The sequence below is a fragment of the Arabidopsis lyrata genome (assembly GCF_000004255.2).
Source record: "Arabidopsis lyrata subsp. lyrata unplaced genomic scaffold ARALYscaffold_4, whole genome shotgun sequence".
Classification (NCBI taxonomy): domain Eukaryota; kingdom Viridiplantae; phylum Streptophyta; class Magnoliopsida; order Brassicales; family Brassicaceae; genus Arabidopsis; species Arabidopsis lyrata.
The window spans coordinates 1,283,942-1,305,150 of record NW_003302552.1 but is presented as its reverse complement, the minus strand read 5'-3'; the positions used below and the strand labels follow the sequence as shown (position 1 = coordinate 1,305,150).

Below are 21,209 nucleotides of genomic sequence, written 5' to 3'. Positions count from 1 at the left end.
ATCAAGGCACCCCTCGGGGACGGAATCCTCGTCAATCGCGGACGAAGAAGAAATGATCGGTGTATTTCTCGTCCTTGCTCGGGAACCCGCCAATGATCTTTTTATTCTTGCTCGGCGAGATGTAGTACTTTTCCAGAGGACCCGGGCTACGACGAACCTCCAGGAAATTCCTTAGATGCCCGAGGGACAAAACTTTGTCCGCCTCGAAACTCCTAACTAAAATCCCGATTAGATGCCGCAATCCGCGGGTTGAGATCTGGGCCAACGCAATCTTGTACGACCACAAATACTCGACGATCAGCCTCGGGAGAGGGAACCACAGGAAACAAAAACTGAAAAATCCCTCGTACAGCGTGAAGAACCCCTCGGGAGGATTATCGGCTCGTTCGCTCGGAGTCGGAAGCCTCATCGTTACTCCTTCGCTAAAACCAAACCGAGCTCTTAATTCCCTGAGGGAATCCTCGGTGGATAGCGTAGAACCAGGGGGGTCGGGCCTTTTTATTTTTCTGGCTCGCTTCGTCTTCAGCTGCAGAGCCTTAGCCGCCTGCATCCTGGCCTGAAGCATTCTCGCCTCTGCATCGGAATCATAGGAAACCGCCTCGGCCTTTACAGGGAGCGCAGACGGCTCGGGTGCCTTTTGCCAGCGAGAGCCCCCAGCTTCGTCCTTAGACGGAGGATGCGTTCTCCCCGTAATTAAAGTTGCCTCGGGATCATCCGGAAGATCCTCATCCCGAGCCACATTTGCAACTGTATCTTCCCGAGCCACGAATCGGCTCGGATCTTGGTCCATAGTTGACGACCTTGATTCGCTATCGCCGTTCCGCTCGGAGCGGTTTGAAAAACTAGCCTCGTTTCCTTCCGAGGGACTGCTCCAGACCATTTTCCTTTCGTGAACAGGAATGTTTCTGCCTCGGGACGAATCGCTCGAATCAGAGAGTGACATCTTCGGCTCGGGTGAATTAAAAAGAATCGGAAAAACAAGATTCGAAATCGGAAAAACCAAATCCAAGATCTGGCACGGCGGAGGGATAACGGAAAATAAAGCAAAGCAAGAGAAAATTAAAGAGCTCAAGATCAGAGAGAAAAGAAGCGAACCTTAGAAATTTTCCTTGCAGATTGCGAAATGAGAATCTGAAGCAAGAGTCGGGTATTTATAGATCGCTTCGGCGCGTCGGGTACACCAGTTAAATAATGTTTCGCATCCGCCCAAATCTCGGGCGCGTCGGGAGCGCGTGACTAACACTAAATTACTTCGCATCCGCACGGGTCTCGGGAATCAGCAGAAGACTCTTCCACTTCTCGAGGTAGAATCTCAACCGTCACACGCGTTAGGAGAAGATGAAGCGTCAAAGAGATTTGAATCGTCAAGAACACTAATTGCCGAATGACACTTTGCGAAACAAGGTTTAGAACGGCTCGGATTAACAGTCGTGAAGCTCATCGGTCGCTCTTCGAACCAACGAGCTGGGGGGCTAACTGTTGGGGTCGGATTTCATCCCATAGCACCGAGCCGAACTTCGAACGCCTCAGGGAATTTCTGAAGACACCTCGGGTCAAACTGCCATTCACCTCGGGTCGAACTGCCATTCACCTCGGGTCGGACTGTCATTCACCTCGGGTCAGATTGCCACTCACCTCGGGTCATCGCCTCAATCACTTCGGGGAAAACCCATAGTCTGCTCGGGCTCTGTCAGCAGGCTCGTGAACCCGAGCCGGCTCCCTTCAAGTGCCCGAGCCGTTTCACTTCGGGAAACCGAGCCGGTTTGTGTCGAGACCCCCGAGCTGGCTCTTTCCGTGAACCCGAGCCGCTTTCCCTCGGGAGCCTAGGCCACGTCTCTCTTGTTTCCGAGCCGGTTGCACAAGTTCTCTGAGGCGAAGCCTTCATCATCGCCCGAAGCAAAGACTTAGCGAATATTCTTCTCTAAAGGTATCATTTCCAAGCAAGTTATCATTTCCGAAAAAGAAGGATCATTTCCGATAAACTCGAAAATGATAAGGAAGAATCGCGAAGGATCAACTCAAATCAGGAAATCTTCCGGAAAACTCCGAAGAATAAGGAAATTGTCCTAATCCGCGATATTCTGGCCGACTTCAAGATAAATGGAAATCTTCCGAGAATATCGCTGGAGAGGCGGTTTATCGCCCCTATATAAAGAGATTCAAGGCTCAAGCAAAAGAGAGGCAATATCGCTCTAGAAATTACACTACGCAAAGCTCTCACAGCACAAACACTTTTTCTTTTACGATCAAACTCTTGTACGATCAAAGTCATCTTTTTTCATTAATAATATCAAGAACACCATCTTTGGTATCAATCGTTTCTGTTGTTCTTTGAGAATTCGCGATTATCGTATCCCTAAAATAAAACCCTAGACAAATCTTGATTGTGTTAGTTTCGACTTCCACAATCCAAATTACATATAAATAATCACAACCATAACTATATATCTTGATGTTGTTTGTGACAAATACTAATTAAAGATGACATAAATTACATAACCTTAAGCAAAAGTTTGTTAGAAATAAATTAGTGAAATTCAAAGATTCTTCTTCTTCTTCTGGGTATAGATGTAGTCAGTATGAGCGACCAAAGTCCTCCTCATTAAGCAATCTTCGTCGTCGGAACCACAGTTTTCTTCTACCATGTCATCTAATTTTCCTTCTATTTTCTTCTCCTGCCAAATTAATCATACATTACAAAACTTTTAACTAAACATATTTGATGTGTTAAGTATTTTTCTTAAAAGAATTAGGACCTCTGATATATACACAAATCCGAATTCACCGGTTTCACATGCTAAGAAATGGCTATAATTACATGCATGCATATATGTTTGTGATTATATATAAATATGTATGGAAATTGAGTCATGGCATTGGCATGTGGATTAGACTAACCATGTTACATGGATCGGCAGCAGTCGTGATAGAGACGGATATGGCCGGTTCGGGGCGGGCAGTGCACATTAGCGTGGAGCACAGGAGAAGAGCTATCGTGAGCAGGGCGGAGACGTTTGCCATTTTTGTGATATTTTCTTTGAAGGGAAAGAGATCCTTAAAGAAGAGGTGTTGACGGGTTTGGTTTATGTGAAACTCAAATTTATAGCCAAATTTTAGTCAAATCTATTTTTGTTTTGATCATTTTTTTTATTATTATATAGCAAAAATGGGATCTTATCGCACGTTGATAACTTCAAATTTTCTATTTTATTTATGGATAGTCTAATTGTGGAGTTTGGTGGACTCATTAGTCTCATTTGACCGATGAAATCGGGAGTGGAATTAAATTAAATATTTTTTTGCAGTTGTGCATAGTGTTTTGTGGTGGAATTGGACCAAACCCATAAAACAACTAAATCAAAATATAAGTCGCAGCGTGTATGAAACGTGGGATGATAGAGTGATAATCATCATCCACTTCTTAAAAGCATTTACAAATTAGTCCATTTTAATTTATTCAAAAGTTATATGGCGTCACCTACCTACATAAGCAAAATATCATTTGACTACATGATATATGCAAATTTATAAGCACTATAGATTCCCACACGGATGTAATGGATCTACCAATATATGGTGTAGTCGACATTGAATTAATGTAGTTGATAAAAGTATCAATATGGTGAGTGGTGATAACAAAATGGATAGCACAAATTTAACAAAGGATTACAAAAATCAACTGTGATAAGTATCATTAGTGCAGATCAAGCAGGACGGATTAAGGAACGGTACAAAACAGGCTAAAATGGTAACTATGATAAATGGAATAAAAATATAATAGTCATTAAACTATGAGTAAATTATATTAGCATTTTGAATGATGAAAAAAACAGTTTATGAACAAAATTATAATGATCGATAAAATTAAACCGAGCAATTTTTTAGAGTTTTTATTAAAGAAAAACGTACCTTAACATAGGCATGACCACGGTTACGGTTATTGCGGTTACGGTTTATTAACCGCCGGTTACGATTATAAAAATTTTCTAACCTATACGGTTAAAACGGTTACGGTTAAATACGGTTACGGTTACAACGGTTACGGTTAAATATGGTTACGGTTATTTAATTATTACGATACGGTTAATATCAAAGACAAAAGCTTAGGTATTTTTAACCTACCTTAACACATCAAATATCTTGTATATTGAAAATTATGTGTGAATAACTATTTTTCTTTGTAAAAATGTTTCGCTTCAAAATCGGTTGAACATTTCTATTACTTTTGTTCTCATTTTTTAAAAACGTATTATTTTGGGATATATTTGATGAAGAAGAAAAAAAAAAAGCGGCTTCCATTTTCCCCATTCATAGCTTAAATGATAGAAAAAAAAAGGAACAATTTTAAATCAAATTGCGCAATTTATCATACATATCTTATTTCTATTTGGAAAAATTACTCAGATGTTATACAAATTAAAGGGGTGTTATTCAATGGTGGAGTTAAAGTCAATTCTTTAAGGGGGTGTTATTCAATGGTGGAGTTAAAGTCAATTTTTTAAGGTTTAGATTTGTTTTCTGACATTGGTTTTAAGAATCTGTTTGTGTGGATTTCAAAATCTCTGCAGTATATCTTGGATTTTGATTCTAATAATTTACTCATGAAACTCCAAAGAGGTTTCATTTGAAATGACTTAATATACAAAGATTTTACAAGTCTTTTAGTTTTGAATAACACTGGATTTTACAAACCTTAAAGAATTGACTTTAACTCTACCATTGAATAACACCAAACTTTTAAAATCTAATGAAGTATAAGATCTAATAACACCAGATTTTAACGTTAGATTTATAATCACTAGTTGAATAACACTGGATTAGTGTTGGATTTCAATTATATTAAAATCCATCATTGAATAACACCACCTAAGTGAAATGACTAGAAACATACATATCTTTATTATTATTATTATTATATTTCGGGTATATTTTTTATACCCAGCGTGCCCCTGTTAAATGTTATAGGAAAAAACGTAATTACAAAGAATGTCACTGCCACGTCAGCAAAGCCGCGTCGCCACGTCAGAAATCGCTGACGTGTATTAATGAACTCAGCCGTAAAGCGATACAGCAGTAGTGACAGCTGAGTTACGGTATGTTTCGGCTGATTTAAGGAAAACGGCTGAGTTATGAGCAAACAGCTGACTTACGAGTATAACTCAGCCTGGAGTTACGGCTGACTTACTGAAATCTGTCTGAGTTATGAGAAAATGGTTGACTTTCGAGTTTAACCCAGCCTAAATTACGGCTGAGTTTTCACCCGATGATTGATTTGTCAAATTTTTGGCTGAGTTATTGCTTCAACACGGCTGACTTAACTTTCTCCGGCTAGCTGAGTTATTAAAGACGACTTAGTTATGGGATGACGTTACGGCTGATTTATGTTTGAGTGTCATAAATCAGCCGTAATGAGCTAGATTAACGGAAAACTCGGACTAATTACGGCTGACTTAGTAGCGAAAGATTAATTACTAGAATAGCATGCAATGATGGGCGACTTATTAAACGACACGGCTGAGTTAAAGATTTTTGGTTGAGTTGCGACATTAAACGGCTGAATTTGGCTGCCCTTTTTTTTGTTTTTTTAATTATTGTAATAGTATTCATGTTGCGACTGAGTTAAAGTTTTGTTTGATTGCTGGTTTAATTAGGCTGATTTACATTTTCGTTTGGTGGCTTACTTGCCACTTCATCAATTAAAAAATGACGTTGGATGCAACATTCCATGTCATCATTCCATGTCATCATCATCAAGGGAAATACAAAAGGTCTTTTTTTGACTCGTCTTTTTCTTCATCGTGTCGATCTTCACCTGTATTTTTCACATCACCAGAACTTAAATTTCACTCGACTCTTCATCGTCTTACTCCTTCTTCTTCATTTTCGTTCATCCTTATCCCGATATGACTGATCCAGTTCTGGTAATTGTTGTTTCCGGTAATTGGATAAAAAACAAAATTATGTATTTAACACCGACGATAGAAGGTGTAGAGTTGTGCAGATAGATGCGGAAACAATGCACGACAACTTTGTGAAGTTGGTGTTTGATGACTACGGATTGAAGGAGTTGAGCCATCAGTTAAAGCTGAGCTACACATGTTCTCGATGTAAACAAGTTGAGCATAATGCTAAAACTTGCCCGACGTAGTATTGTTTGCAGGAATTTTCTTTTCGGATAATGGCGAACATGACTGTTGGTTTATGTGTTTTATGTCTATTCGTGACAAATCAGCAATAATGTTATCCTAACTCAGCCGCAATGCTCCAATAAATCAGTTGTGAAACACTATAACTCAGCCGTGATATATAAAAAAACTAGAAATAATAATTAATAAAAGAAAAATCGGAAAATAAATTAATTAGCAAACTGAAAATAACAGTTGATGCTAGTATTAAATTTTATCATTTAGTACATTGAAGATAAGTCAGCCGTGAAGCATTATAACTCAGCCGTAATATGTAAATTTACGCAACCTTTCATCTTCCGTGAAGCATTATAACTCAGCCGTGACATGTAAATTTACGCAACCTTTCGTCTTCCGTGAAGCATTATAACTTAGCCGTGACATGTAAATTTACGCAACTTTTCGTCTTCCGGAAAGCATATAACTCAGCCGAAAGTTAATGACGTGACTTTAATTTTATTTCTTTTAGTGACATGGATTAAAAAAAGAATAAAAAAATCTCAATTAAAAAAAAACTAATCAAGGGTGTTAATTGTAATTTACACAAGGACGCTAAACATATGAGTAATTTAAAAAAAATGTATGATATGCTAGTAATATTCCAACCTTTCTATAAGATCTGAGTAAATATTTCTATTTCTTGTATATGTAACTTTTGTTTGTATACCAAATTTGTGAATTCTTTGGATAGTTGAATGCCTAAAAACTAATACGAACAAACAAATGTTTTTGAACGTTGAGAACACTCTTATCACTAGCAAACACGTCCCCACCCGGCCACCCGAGTCGTATGACATGGTGTTGTTATCATCTGTTTGGAACGCACCAAATTCAAAAGCGTGTCTTGGAGAGTCGGTGTGTGACTTATCATATAAATAACCAAAAAAAAAATTTAATAGAAGAAAATTTCATATAAAGAAAATCATATCTTAGATTTTTCTTTTGATGAAACATATCTTACATTCAACTCTTCGCTAGACTTAATATGTTAATCTTTTTGGGTCATTCGGACAAACTCGAGTTTTATGTTGGATTTTTAATCATATTAAATCGCTCAAAGTACATTGACAGTGATTATCATACTATACTTGAAACTCTGTTATAAATATCAAAAATGGTATCTATATAAGTATCATATCTCAAAAGTTTCATATATTATATGAGTATCATATCTTTGGATAAATTTGTTGAACTTATTATCATTGTGGTTTAAGTTGATCTATGACTTATAAGAAGGTGTGTATATATACATACATACATATAACTAAATTGTAGGGACATATTTTTTAAGATCTACTAAAAAGTTACTTTTCTTTGGAGAATGTTGTTTTTGTTGGATTTGAAGGACTCTTACAAACTCAACCATATATTTTTGTGAATGGTGAACCAAAATCTGACAAAAGATCTCAGCGTCTTAAAGTGTGAACCATGTGTGAGTGTTTTTATTCAATTTATTTTGCATGGCATCTTCCAATTGGGGAAGAAGTATTTATCTTATCTAGGTCGGAAGACCAGTTTTTAACCAAGTAAAAAAGGTTATGATATATCAAAATCACACAAGAAAAAATATTTAGAATTAGACCATGAAAATCAAATCAACCATGAACTTATATTCTTTATTTCACTCTTTACTATGTTATTAACTTTTTTGTCTACTAGCCTATTTTCGGTTTCGAACCTAAACAAGTTTGGAAACAAAAGTTTATATATATCCGATCGGCTGATCCGGTAGAAGCGCACTGAAGTACTAAATAGTAAATTTTCCAAGCAAAACTACCATATTATTTATTCCGAGTCTAGAATAGTTTTTAAATAATGTTCGGAGATATCCAATTAGTCTAATCTTGAATATCATATGAATTGCTAAGGTCTTTGGTCCAAACCTACCCATATATATATATATATATATATATATATATATTTAGTTTTTAGAGTAGATCAAACATGTATTATCCTTTTAACTTTTTTCTAATTCGCTCTTACCGTTAGACCAAGGCCGTGTGAAACAATACTTACACGAGTTGATATTTCAATAACAAATGGGCTAGACAATAGTAAATGTTGATGCGCGTAGAAATATGTAGAATCACCTACTTATATTCTATAATAGCATCAATATATATTACCAAATTTTTATTTTTCTTTTGTAATAAAAAGAGAAGTTAATGTTAATGTGGGAAGCATTTGAATGATACATCTTTATGGCCACTAAAGTTTGGATTTAACATGCTACCAAACCATATAATAAAAGTTTTTTAAATATATTTCTGCTTTACTACTTTAGAAGATTTGCATGTGGCCGTTGCTATAGTTTTTTCTCTTTTTTTTTTTTTTTTTCACTGAAAGATTGATATATATTTCATGATTACGAGCAATCATACAAAAATGGGTAACGGATCAAAGACAATCATTGTAGATCAACCCCAATGAGTATTACACTAAGCAATACTACTTTCTTTTTCTAAAAGATGTTTTAACCATAGAGGAAACCCGGTTGCTACGTACGATTGGCGGCGATCCTCTTTTGTTACACTTCTGGCTATTAGATGGGCTCCAAGATTTGAGCTCTTTTCTTCACCAACCAGTTTCCAAACCAAAAAATTCCTTAAGAGATCAGTCAAAAGAAAGCCCTGAAACTTAAAAGAGGGCCAAGAAGGAGGTCTTCAAACAGCACCTATGAGTTCCTTGTCCTCAGAACCAAAAATTATCTTGTCAACATTTAGGCTTTTCATACTCTCCAAAGCCCATTGCCAACAAACAATGCTAGCGTCGAGTTTGCTATTCACCTCTACAAAGGACCTTCTAGCATGAGACAACACCTCTCCAAACTCATTTCTAAGAACCCACGCAGCTCCTCCAATTCTTCCAGTTCTGTCCCATGATGATCCAACATTACATTTTAACCAATCATGAGGAGGAGGAGCCCATTTCACTTTAACAGGAGCCGGAACAGGCTGCTCCAACAAGTTCTCTATGTTCTCAAGCATTTGAGCATAAAACCATTGATTAGCATCTTCTTTAATCTTAGCAATCATTTCAGTAATCACAAACCTTCTTCCTTCAAAGAAAAACCGGTTCCTATTTTTCCAAAGCTGCCACAAAATCCATGGAAAAGATCTTCTAGTCTCCAAAGGAATCAGATTATTTTTGGGAGATACAAAGAGATAGAAGAAGTTGTGGTAAAGAGAATGAGAGTCAAAAACTTCAGCAGGAAAGGAAAAGTTTGACATAGCCCAAATCTGTCTTGCTACCGTATAGTTAAATAACACATGATTTGAAGATTCACCTTCATGCCCGCAGCTCTGACATCTTGAGTCCACTTTAAGTCCACGACTCATCATTTTATCAACCACAGGGACAGCACCACTAATAACTTTCCACATGAAGTTCCTGATTTTAGTGGGAGTGAGACTTTTCCAGATTAAGTCTTTAATCGGTTGGATGGAAGGCTGCATTTGAAACTCACAAATCAAATCAACCTTTTCTCTTTGAAAAGCAAACCAATAACCAGATTTAACCGAGTATTCTCCACTCTTAGTATGTTCCCAAACGTGAAAATCTTCAGAGGAGATGACCGGTTTGATTTTTAAGATCAATTCAACATCTCTGGGAAAGAAATGCTCCTGTAAAGACTCCAAATCCCAAGTACCAGCAATTGGATCCAACAGATCTTTTACCTTCATATCCAAATCAAAAATGATGTTTCTCATGAGTAGGGCTCTCATAACACCATCCAAAATCCATCGAGCAGTCCAAACAAATGTATCTTCCCCATCACCAATCATCTTTCTAAGACCAAGAAGTAGGAGATCTCTACCATGAAGTATGCTCCTCCAAGCAAAGGAGGGTCTATCTCCCAAAGAAGCTTGAAGAAATGTGCCTTCCTCAAAATATCTGCTCTTTAAAAATCTTGAACACAAACTGTCCTTATCCTGCAAGATTTTCCAGGCCTGTTTGGCAAGCAAGGCTTGGTTAAAGACCTGGATATCTTTGAACCCTAGACCTCCCACATGTTTGGGAAGACACAGCTTGTCCCAGCCTATCCAATGCATCTTCCTTTTGTCTTCAGTAGAGTCCCACCAGAAGGCCGCCATAGCCGCAGAGAGCTTATCACAAGTGGTTTTTGGCATCTTAAAGCAGGACATAGCATATACTGGCATTGACATGGCAACAGCTTTGAGCAAAACTTCCTTACCTCCTTGAGATAGGGTTTTTGCAAACCAATCAGACATTCTAGCTTTCATTTTGTCATGTATGTAGGCCAACAGATCAACTTTGGAGCCACTGAAGCACTCAGGCAAACCAAGATATGAACCGAATCCTCCTTCACTGAAAATCCCCAATTTCTCTTGAATTTTCCCTTTATCCATCTGATCAACATTAATCCCAAAGGTAATGGAAGATTTATCAAGATTAATGAGTTAGCATGTGACCTTACCATATGAAGAGAGGAGGTTTTGGACAACTTCACATTGATCTTCCTTCGCTTTGAATAAAAACAAGCTGTCATCCGCAAATAAAAGATGGTGAATTGCAGGGCCATCAACAGAGAACTGAAGTCCATTAATACTTCCGGTCTGTTCAGCTTTGTTTAGCAGGTGAGTTAGTCCTTCAGCACATAAGACAAACAAGGATGGTGATAAGGGGTCACCCTGTCTTAAACCCCTTTTTGGGTTAATCAAACCAAAAGGCTGCCCATTGATCAAAACAGTATAAACATTCTTTGATCTTGTGTTCTTCACAGATGCATGAAAATACTTAGTATTTTTGTCTCCCGCATGAAGCCAAGTAGCAATACTCTTCTGTTGCCAATGACTTTCCTCCTCTCTATAAGCTTCTACAAGGCTGTTCTTCAGTTGATTAATCCTGATAGAGGAAGGGCAAGCTACAGATTGGACAAATTCTAAATCATTTTCAAGAGCAGTAATTTTGACATTAGAGTTCAAGTCATTTTCCTTCTTCCACTTGCTCAGTGCTTTCCTACACTTCCTCAAACGAGTAGAGACACCATCATCAGCAGAGTTAACAGAGGAGTTCCAAGCAATGGTAATCGCTTCTTTCACCAAAGGCTTATGGAGCATACGCTTATCAAACCTGAAAGACCCTTTATAAGAGGCTTGAGATGAAACCAGATTCACCAAAACTGGTATGTGGTTTGATCCTCTTTTAGCCAGGAAGCCTTGATTTGAAGCAGGGAACATACCCGTCCAACTTTTGTTACCAAAACCTCTATCCAATTTGCATTGAATCCACAACTTTTGCCTTCTACCACCCCAAGTAAAGCTGTTCCCAGAGCTTGCCAGTTCAGTCATACCACAATCACTAAGCATAGTAGAGAAAGGTTTAAAAGAAGACTCACACCTCCTAGGTCCTCCAATTTTCTCAGAATTATTGAGTATCTCGTTGAAATCTCCAACCATACACCAACTCTCCTTCCTTGAAGCCCCAATCCTAGTCAATCTCTCCCACACCTCTTGTCTCATACTAGCATTTGGATTGCCATACACACAGGAAACAAAGAAATTGTTAGACCCTAACTGTACAAACAGGTCCAACACATTCTTATCTGCGAACTTGATCTCAATATCAACACTGTTTTTCCAAAATAAAGCTAAGCCACCACATGTACCAACCGGATCAACTGTATATACATGATCATACCCCAACCAAACTTGAATATCTACAATAACATTCTTACAATTCATAGTCTCCATTAAGAACAGCACCTCCGGAAAATGTTTTTTACGCAGTTCCATGAGGCGAGGAATTGTCAAGTCTTGAGGCCGCCCCATTCCCTGACAATTCCAGCTTAATATGCTCATCAGATTTTGGACAGTCCCTCCTTTGGGACCATCAATGGTGTTTTTACCCTTACAGCACTGGAGACACCTTCCAGATCATCCTTTGCCTTTCTCTTTTCAACTGACCCTGCAATAGATCCTTGTTTCTTCACCACATCTTCAGGACAAATATCTTCACATTTACCCTTTGCTTTCCTTGAATGCTTGGTGTTTCTTTTCCTTGATTTTGTCTTCTTTAGTAAACCCAAGGAAGGCCCAGCATGGGAAACTCCAATCAAATAGCTCTTATCAGATACAAGAAACTGATTAGATTCAGCACATCCTTCACCTGAACCCGCATCAGAATAAATACTGCAATTCTGGGATAATCCCCTATTGCCACCACCAATTTGCAGCGCTGAACCCCTTGAAGCCATTGTAGCATTGAAGCCTGGATCAGTTTTAGTAGACGAATAACCAAAAACAAGACCTTTACCTTTCTCTAGATCATGAGTAATGATTGGAGCAGGTTCCAAACTAAGAACAGTCTTCTGAGTCAAAGTAGAGCTTTCAGCTTCCTTAACTGATTTCCTAACTCTGTCTTCTTTGATTTTTCTGTCCTCACCATTTGCCACCAATAAATACTGCCTCATCCCCTCTAGGACATCATGAGCAATCTTTGGCCTACCCGAAACCGGATGTGGCCCAACTTGATCCTCCCGCAACACACCAAATAAAGGATCATTCACAGATAATATTCTTGGAGCCACAGGTTTTGGAACCTTGTTCCCAAGTCTTCTGTCAATAGCTGCAGCTTGTCGAGCATTAACGAAGATAGGACATACCTCTTTTTCATGAGATAATCTTTGGCAGTTGTAACAGCGTTTCTGATCTCTTTCATAGAAAAAGAAGATCTCTGTTGACTGATTATGTGGAAGCCCGATAATCTTAGATTTTCTGAGAGGCTTGGAGACATCGAATTTGACTTGAACTCTAACATGGTCCTCAGATTGAACCCTCGTTGGATCAAAAGCCACTTGAACCACTTGACCAACAATTTCTCCCAACGACGATATAGCTAACTCCGTGTAGTAATTTACAGGGATATTACGAATTTGGACCCATATATGAGTAAATTGAAGAGAATCTGGTGGTGGAATTTCATACCAACGCTCAATAACAATTGCCCATTCATTATATGTTTGAAATCCTTTCTGCAAAACTTCCTCTAGGTCGTATTCATTCTTGAAAATGAATTGAAATCTTTCCTTAGACAAAGCCACCCCACGAGCAGATTTTTGCCATTTCCTTGGCATATTGTGAACCACACCTGAAATAGTTTGACAATCAGGGTTTAAAATCCTACCTATCAGACTGAGAACATTTCGTTCACACGAGCTAAACTCAGGAAGATCTGGCATGATGAAAGGAACATCTTCTTCTTCAAGAGACATTGCCATAAGAGCTTTATCCATTGCAGCCGTCATCTCACTTTCACAGAAGCTAAAACTAATCTTAGAACCGGAGCCAGAAAACCAAACAACTGTGACTAGGCGGACCAGATCTACAACCAAACAGCTTACGAAAACAGAACCGAAGCTTGACCCAAACGAGAGGCCAACAACCAAGAGAAATCACCGTAGATTCGTTAGACCGGAGACAAGAACTCACCAAGCAAGCCTAGGAATTCTATACCCCGTAATCGAGAATCTACAGGCAGCTCAAACGAAATCTCACTGAAAATTTTCCAAACCAAATCACAGACTCAGGTTTAGAAGGAAGAACAGTAAGAAAGAACCTAATTTTCTTGAACGATTTGGAAAATTAGGTCGAGAAAAGGCCTAAATCGGATAAAATCAGACAGATGCAACGTGTTTTGACAAAGAAGCTCTATATTCTAGAAGACATGAAACCTCTTTTAGAATAAGAGAGTCTAGAGCCCAAAAAAGGGGAGCGTTTTTTACGGCTTTTTTTTTTGTTGGTTTTTTCTCTTCTTTATTTTCTTCTTATTTCGAATAAACTAGCTAACCGAAAATTTAGGGTACAAAATTTATTTAAAAATCATTAATTTGTTGTTGGACATATTATTTATTTGATAAGATTCTCTTTCGTTCTTAATTACTTTTATGTTAAAACATAATATTTGTTTAATTCCAATTAAATTTTGTCCTCACCATTGTTGGTCTTGGATTCCATCTAGAATCATCGTCAGTTCGGAAAAGTCATTTGGTAATTTTGGAAATTACTTATTAAGATTGATAAAACCCACAAAAAGTTTAACATATTGAGAAAATATCAGTATTCAGTAGTTATTTTTAGTTGGTCGTTACACCAGGTACCAACTAATATATTGTTTCTCAAATTGTTTTTAGTATAAAATCATATAAACAACTTACTCAAACATTTTGTGGAAAAGAAAAAACAGTTTTGATACTAACCAATATAAAATAAAAAGCTGGATTTAGTTAAAATCATATAAAAGTAGGTTTACTATCTAACATTTTTTAAAAAAATAAAAAACCAAAAACGAACATTCTGATTAAAATTCTTGTTTAGTAGTTTCATATCAATCGCATCAACCACACTAATTACACCAACTACACATATAAATCATACCAACGATACCATATTCTTTTTTTGAGCCTCAAATTATTTTATTTATTTAAACTTCTTTTTTTATTCTGTTGTTAAATCTAGATTCAAATACAATGGCGACAAATTAGATGAATGGACAATGCATGTGTTAAATATGGACTGTTTCTTCATCACTAAGCTATAACAAAACATTTGGTTTAACAATTTTAATCTTATTTTATTTTCAGAAAGTGACCATAAACGAGAGCTATTGGTGTCCCACGAAATGTTTTCCTACTTTAAATAAAAGTGGGTTTGAAATAATACTAACCCCACATAGTGCCACATGACTCAAAAGTCGTTATACGTATAATATACGGTCATACATCGTATTTTCAAAATTACCAAAATACCCTTATCAAAATTTTCTTTAAATTCCAGCCTCCTTCAATTCAATTCTTCCCTTTTCTCCTTCTCTTCTCTCTCATCTCTCTAATTACACAATTTTGAACCGGTCATTATGATGTCTACTGTACCGGCCTTTTCCTTTACTGCACCGGGTTTGGTTAACCAAATATCGGATTTCCAGACCGGATTCACTCTTTGGGAATTGGACTGCTCCGATCTCTTCTCTGCTATCCATCTCGAACCGGTCGTACCGAGTCCTTGTTCTGGTGAATCCGAAACCGGTTCTGTCAAAATTAATACCGGTTTTAACGGTTTTGACGAATCTTGTATCGGTTCTATCAAAACGAACTCCGGTTCTGATGATTCCGACCTTTTCCACGGCGTACCAAGTCCTCAATCCGACGAATTAGATTCGGGCAACACGAGAATCCGGATTAACGCCCCAGACCATAACCGGAATAAATTGAACCGGCCGGTTTTGCAGGTGACTGACGACCGTAAACGCAAACGGATGGAATCAAACCGAGAATCAGCAAAGCGGTCGAGGATGCGTAAACAAAGACACATTGAGAATCTAAAAGACGAAGCAAACCGACTCGGTTTAGAAAACCGGGAACTTGGAAACCGGCTCCGAATCGTTTTGTACAACATCGAACTGATATGTACGGACAACAATCGGCTTTTGTCGGAACAAGAGATTCTCAGACGAAGATTCTTGGAGATGAGGCAGATTTTGATTCTCAGACAGCTTCAGCAGAATCCATCATTGATCATCAATCATCAACAAATGATTTGAGAAAAAATAGAAAGAAAAAAAAAAGTTTAGAAAGAAAGAAGAAAAAATTCAGATCAAAGCGAAGTATTTTTATTTCTGTCTCTCTTTTGATCTCTCTTATGTGTAAAAATGAGAATATGAGTGTTACTTAGATAATGGACTTTGTTTTTTTGCTGTTGTTTCGTATTTGGGCCTCTCTAATCATATTTATCAAGGCCCATTAGATAGATTTAAGTGGGCTAAATTATATGTAACTAACCAACCCACTAATTGACTACCTTTCAAAATTATATATTTATCAAGGTTCGATGGAACTAACCCAAGTTCGATCTACGCTGGAAACAAAAAAACACGTCTGTGTGGAAGTCTGGGTTTAGGCCAAAGACCCAAGCAGTTTACTTAGTAGTCCAGTAACAGACGATCTGACTATCCTCTAACATTAGTCGGAAAACATTCTAAATTCGGGACAGATAGTGTGGTGACTCTTCTGGGAAAAGTCCACTCTAAAACACTTTGATGCGTTTTAACCGGGACTGACCGGATCGACCGATGAAATTTATCAAAAATCTCCTATAATTAACATACTTTTCAGTTTTCATTGAACTCAATGGCTTATTTGCTAAAAATTTTACTGTCTCACTTATATAAGTGAATAACGTCGCTTACAAAATACATGCAAAACTATTAACCATTTTGGAAAAATATTTTTTTTTTGGTAGGAACGATTTTGGAAAAATATTGTTATTTATTAATTCTCCTCTAAATTTATCATATGAAAAGAAATAAAGATGCAAGTTAATGTAAGCAATAAGAGTACTGTCTAATACTGTACTCTTGAAGCATCTATTGAAGATATTTATTCGGTAAGAATTGTCGTGTCTAGTGCAAGTGGAAGTGTCTGGATCGTCCCACACATGCCACGTTGTAGAATAAAATCTCCAAAAATACACAAAAGAATCCAAATTAAAAAACGAATGGACCATCCATAAATTGAGAGATTGGTCCTCCTCCACTCTTTATAATCAATTTCATTTTTCTTGAAGAAAAAACAGAAACAGGAATAAGTAAAAGGTAGGGTTAGAGAGAGAAGAGCAAAAAGTAGTTTTTTTTTTTTTTTCGTTTGAAGTAATAAACCAAGAGAGTTACAAGATGGAGCGGACGACATGAATGTCCCCAGAAACATTTGCCCAAAAGAGGGAAACAAAGCCCTAAAGTACAGGGAAACTGATTAAAATCAAACATAGAAACAAAAATCTAAAGAGGAAACAAACGTCATGGAGAAAGAGCAATCTAAGCACTATAATTGAACAAAGGCACGAGAGACACTCACAAAGCTTCCCTATAGAACCTGTAAACGCCAGAAGCACCAATAAGACCGGATATACCTCACACCGAAGACAAACCAGAAGCAAACTGGCAGGGAGGAAAGCAAGAATCTAACGCGACCAGAGACACAAATACAACTACCAACACACCTCACCAGTCAATCAGAGAGAGCAAGAAACACTAGGGTCAAGGCAAAACCTTGAAATCGACTGGAGAGAAACCATGAAAGCTCAACAATTCTTACACGCGGACACTCGTCGAAACAGCTTCAGCCACCTACAGACATAAAACTGACGACGTCCTCGCAAGAGAAGAACTAGAGAACGAATCCACTGCTTCGACTAGAACCTAACTCCAAAACTTCCAAAGGAAACTCAAAGAGAGGCTAGTAGGTGACTCAGCAACAAAATACCATCAAAATGGCTCACACCAAGAACGAAACTAGAGCAAATCGCAACCCCTGACCAGCAAGAGGACTCGAAGGAGAGGTAGAGCAAAGATCCAATTTCAAAAACCACAAATAGAGCCACCTCCATAAATTCAAGCCTCACATACCACAACAAGACCTAAAAGAAACAACCTAAAACGATTCCATCTAACCCACGGAACTAGAAGGCTGGCTTACCGGACAAGATAAACGGACGAAACCATGGCCATTGATTCGCGAAAAACCTCGCCCAAACTTACCAGAAACGAGCACCCGCCAGATCGACAGATCTCGGACACCCAACAACAACTCTCAGAGGAGAAGCTGACCACCGACGAAGCCAACAAGCCTCGCCAAGAAGATTCACCGTCACAGCCAAAGGAAAGCCTTTCTCCATAGAAATCCATGAGCTAAACGATCGAAAGAACTCACTGCAACAACGAAGAAGAAGCTAAAAGACCCTCTCACGGCAGCGGCGAGGAGCGCTGGCCACCGGAGAGGGCAAACGAAGATCAGAAATTTTGAGCGGAGGCGGCTGTTTTTGAGAGAGGTTTTGAAGAAACAGAGCCAAAAAAACTAAAGTTGGAGACAGTTGTTTTGAAGAAGTGTTCTATGTCCAATCCACAAACAATGTTGCCTCTTGTCTGCAACTAGGAAACCTCTTCAAAATTTCTTAAGGATCACAAATTTTTGACACTAACCCTGGTTTTTATTATGTTTGGTTAGTGACTTAGTGTAAAATGTAAAATTTTTGTATACTTTTCAATTTTAGAACCAGTGGTTTCAGCTCAACGGCTATAAGAGGAACAATAAAATCAAGAATTTGATGATTGAGAACAAATAAATCCATTGATTCAGAATTCAGAAAGATGGAGAAGAAACGGGTCTTTGAGGAAAAACAAAGAACAAAGATTATGAAAAAAAATACATCTCTCCTTTAGTTTCTTCTGGCTTTATATAGAAAGAAAACAACAACAACAACAACGACAACAATGCATCAAGTAAGAAAGAACAGAAACAGAGAAAAACAGAGTGTTTTGTTTTCGCCATCGTCCTTAGTTTTTTTTTTTTAGTTTCACAGAGAAGGAGCAGTAGCAGAAGTGTTCATCAGCGTGGTCGGGCCAAGCGGATCCTTTCCATCACCGTTCTTATTGTTGTTATCGCCAATGATGGTGCTGCTTCCCGAGCTGCTGTTAGAAAGAGAACCAAATGTCGACTTTTGCAAGACGCCCGTTGGAGAAGAACCAAATTTGGGACTATTCGTCGTGCTGTTTAGTACCTCGCCGAGTGGACCTCCCATGGAGTTGTTATTACCCCAGGAGATTGGTATCCAGTTACTCGTCTTTTTCCCAGGCTCAAGAAACTCGGTATTGACGCCTAATCCCATGTGGATCGCAGGGTCAAACTCCCGCGATAACCTTAAAGGCGAGAGTGCAAGTTTATCTTGTACAGGAGAAGATGGAGCCATGGGGATTGACATTGAGAGCTGAGTCCAATCCGATTTCAGCTCTTCAGGCCAAGAATCGTCATTGTGGTGATTCCCCGCGTGCTTCGCTTGGTTGCTGAAGTCAAGATACGATCCAAAGCCTTTCGAAGAGTTTGCATAAGAGGCTTGTTTATGCGACGGATTAAGTAACGAATCAGAGGAGATGAGTCCGAATTCAAAAGGATTATTGCTTTGTTTCGGATGAGTTTCCTTCGACTGTAAGTTAATCGTGGCAGGAAAAGCCGAAGCCCCTCGAGAATTTTGAACTCTGCGATGCAACAAACAACCATTAAGATTTCACAATAGAATTGTTAATTTGTGCATCATTGAATCATCAAGAAAAGGAGAGAAAACAGTTCATAAAAACAAAAAATCCAAATATATGGAATCCTAAGCCTCAATTAATAAGGAGTGGTCACAATCATAAAAGATGTAGTAATAATGAATTGGTGGGTCTACTTAGTACTTACTCATAGGGCAAAGAAGAAAAAAAAAGTTAAAAAAAGGTATGAACATTAAAACTTAAGAATATGAAGATAGGTTATATCAAAAAGGCAAAAAATATTTCAAAAAGAGATTTTAAACGTTTTCACCTGTTAGCCAAAGAATCTGTAGATTGATTATTGGCATGATGATGTGTTCCAATAGCAGCGGTAAGGATATTGTTATTATCTGATCCACGCATGGCAATAGCCGAAGTCCCTGCAGCCGCTTTGGACACAGCAGCAGCAGTAGAAGCAGCGACAGAAGCGGCGGCAGCATTAGTATTGTGGCCATTTTGGCCTTCCACAGGCTTTCTTGAACGATGGCGGCCTCTGTTAATATGTCGTTCACAGTACTTTTGATCGGGAACAGCGTCCCTCGAGCATCGCCATTTCTTTCCATCTGTCCGACGACATCTCCCGGGCTCGGGATCCATGTTACCACCGGAAAAGCCCAGATGAAAAGAGCCCCATCCAACTACATCATATACACACAAAACAAAGACTCTCAAGATCTCATAAAAACACCAATGGGCTACAAACAAACAAACAAACATTCCCCTAATAAACCCATCACCAATCCATACAAGATTATTGTTCCAAAGTACTATAATCTAAAAAAGATAGCATAAAGTTGATACTTGGCTAATGTATAGAAGATAAAAGGAATCACCAAATCTTTAATAAAAAAAGATAAGGAAGAGAACTTACAAGAATTAGGAGGCAAAGATCCATAAGGGAAAAAAGATTTCTTGAGAGAGAGAAGTAAACTAGATGGCACAGGGACATTGGCTGTGATATACTTATATATCAAAGCCTGTTGCTCTAGCTCTGCCCATTGGGTCAATGAAAAAGGTCCTTTTACTCCTGTAAACAAGTTTCCATGCATGTTGCTTGCGTTCATCATTCCTCCTAAACCATATCCTGACACCACAACAAAGCCAATATGTCCCAAGCAAGACTTCTTAAACCATTTCACTAAATCAAACTCTAATCAAAATCCATTTCTTTAAATCAAACTCTAAGCAAAACCCATTTCAAGAAAGTAAAAAAAAAAGCAGAGTACTTTAGTTTTTTTTTAGTTCAGACCTGAGTTTCTACAGTACTGAAGATAAGGTGAGACATCTGATTTGTCGGAAGTAGAAGAGAAGCTAAGCATATGTTCTTGTCCTTTACGAGGATCAATAGTGGTAGATCTCAGTAAAGGGATGCCTTGATGAAACGACAGTGTTTTAGCAGAGGCAGAGGAAGAAGAGAATCCACCAGTTGATGATGTTCTTGAGAGCTTTGAACTTCTCCAGCAATCTTCACCATCGAAACCGGATCTTTCTTGCTTGTTGCTGAAACCAGATCCGAGTTCAGTTTGACCCGGAGAAGAACCGTTTTCATGACCCGAAACACGAACTCCAAGATCCATAAAAATGGATTCAGAAGGAGACAAAAAAAAAAAAAAAGTGCTAAATAATCACTTCAGAGATTTTTCCCATGGGAGGTAATCGCTTCAGCTCAGTGAAGAAGAGAGAGACCGAGGGAGAAGAACGAGGCTAAGTTTTTATTTTCTTTATACTGTAGATATTATTTTTTATTTTATTTTTTTGAAGAAAGGATATTTATTTAATAAAATAAAAAAATAAATAAAGTAATAATTGAGGGAGTGAGAGATATACTATATAGCTTTGGGTGGAGACAAAAGAACGGTACCGAAAACACAATCAAGATCTCGGACATGTTACTACATATTTATGTATTCATGTTTTTATGATAAT

General features: G+C 38.1%; 3 protein-coding genes across 3 annotated transcripts; 1 reads left to right on the top strand and 2 right to left on the bottom strand.

The window, feature by feature from the left end:
• Positions 1 to 2,384: 2,384 nt before the first annotated feature.
• LOC9316533 (phytosulfokines 2) lies at positions 2,385 to 3,099 on the bottom strand. Its single transcript, XM_002878593.2, has 2 exons — positions 2,899 to 3,099; positions 2,385 to 2,675 (listed from the first exon to the last, which is right to left on the bottom strand). Exons 1-2 carry the CDS (start codon positions 3,019 to 3,021, stop codon positions 2,538 to 2,540), a joined length of 261 nt encoding a protein of 86 aa, XP_002878639.1. The 5' UTR covers positions 3,022 to 3,099; the 3' UTR covers positions 2,385 to 2,537.
• An 11,638-nt stretch (positions 3,100 to 14,737) lies between these two features.
• Positions 14,738 to 15,903, top strand: LOC9314706 (basic leucine zipper 43). Its single transcript, XM_002880419.2, has one exon. The coding sequence runs from the start codon at positions 15,060 to 15,062 to the stop codon at positions 15,741 to 15,743; it is 684 nt and encodes a 227-aa protein (XP_002880465.1). The 5' UTR covers positions 14,738 to 15,059; the 3' UTR covers positions 15,744 to 15,903.
• A 2,382-nt stretch (positions 15,904 to 18,285) lies between these two features.
• On the bottom strand, positions 18,286 to 21,175 carry LOC9316532 (growth-regulating factor 1). The gene is made up of 4 exons (XM_002878592.2): positions 20,533 to 21,175; positions 20,155 to 20,367; positions 19,555 to 19,921; positions 18,286 to 19,229 (listed from the first exon to the last, which is right to left on the bottom strand). The coding sequence occupies exons 1-4, from the start codon at positions 20,858 to 20,860 to the stop codon at positions 18,551 to 18,553; spliced, it is 1,587 nt and encodes a 528-aa protein (XP_002878638.1). The 5' UTR covers positions 20,861 to 21,175; the 3' UTR covers positions 18,286 to 18,550.
• Positions 21,176 to 21,209: the final 34 nt, after the last annotated feature.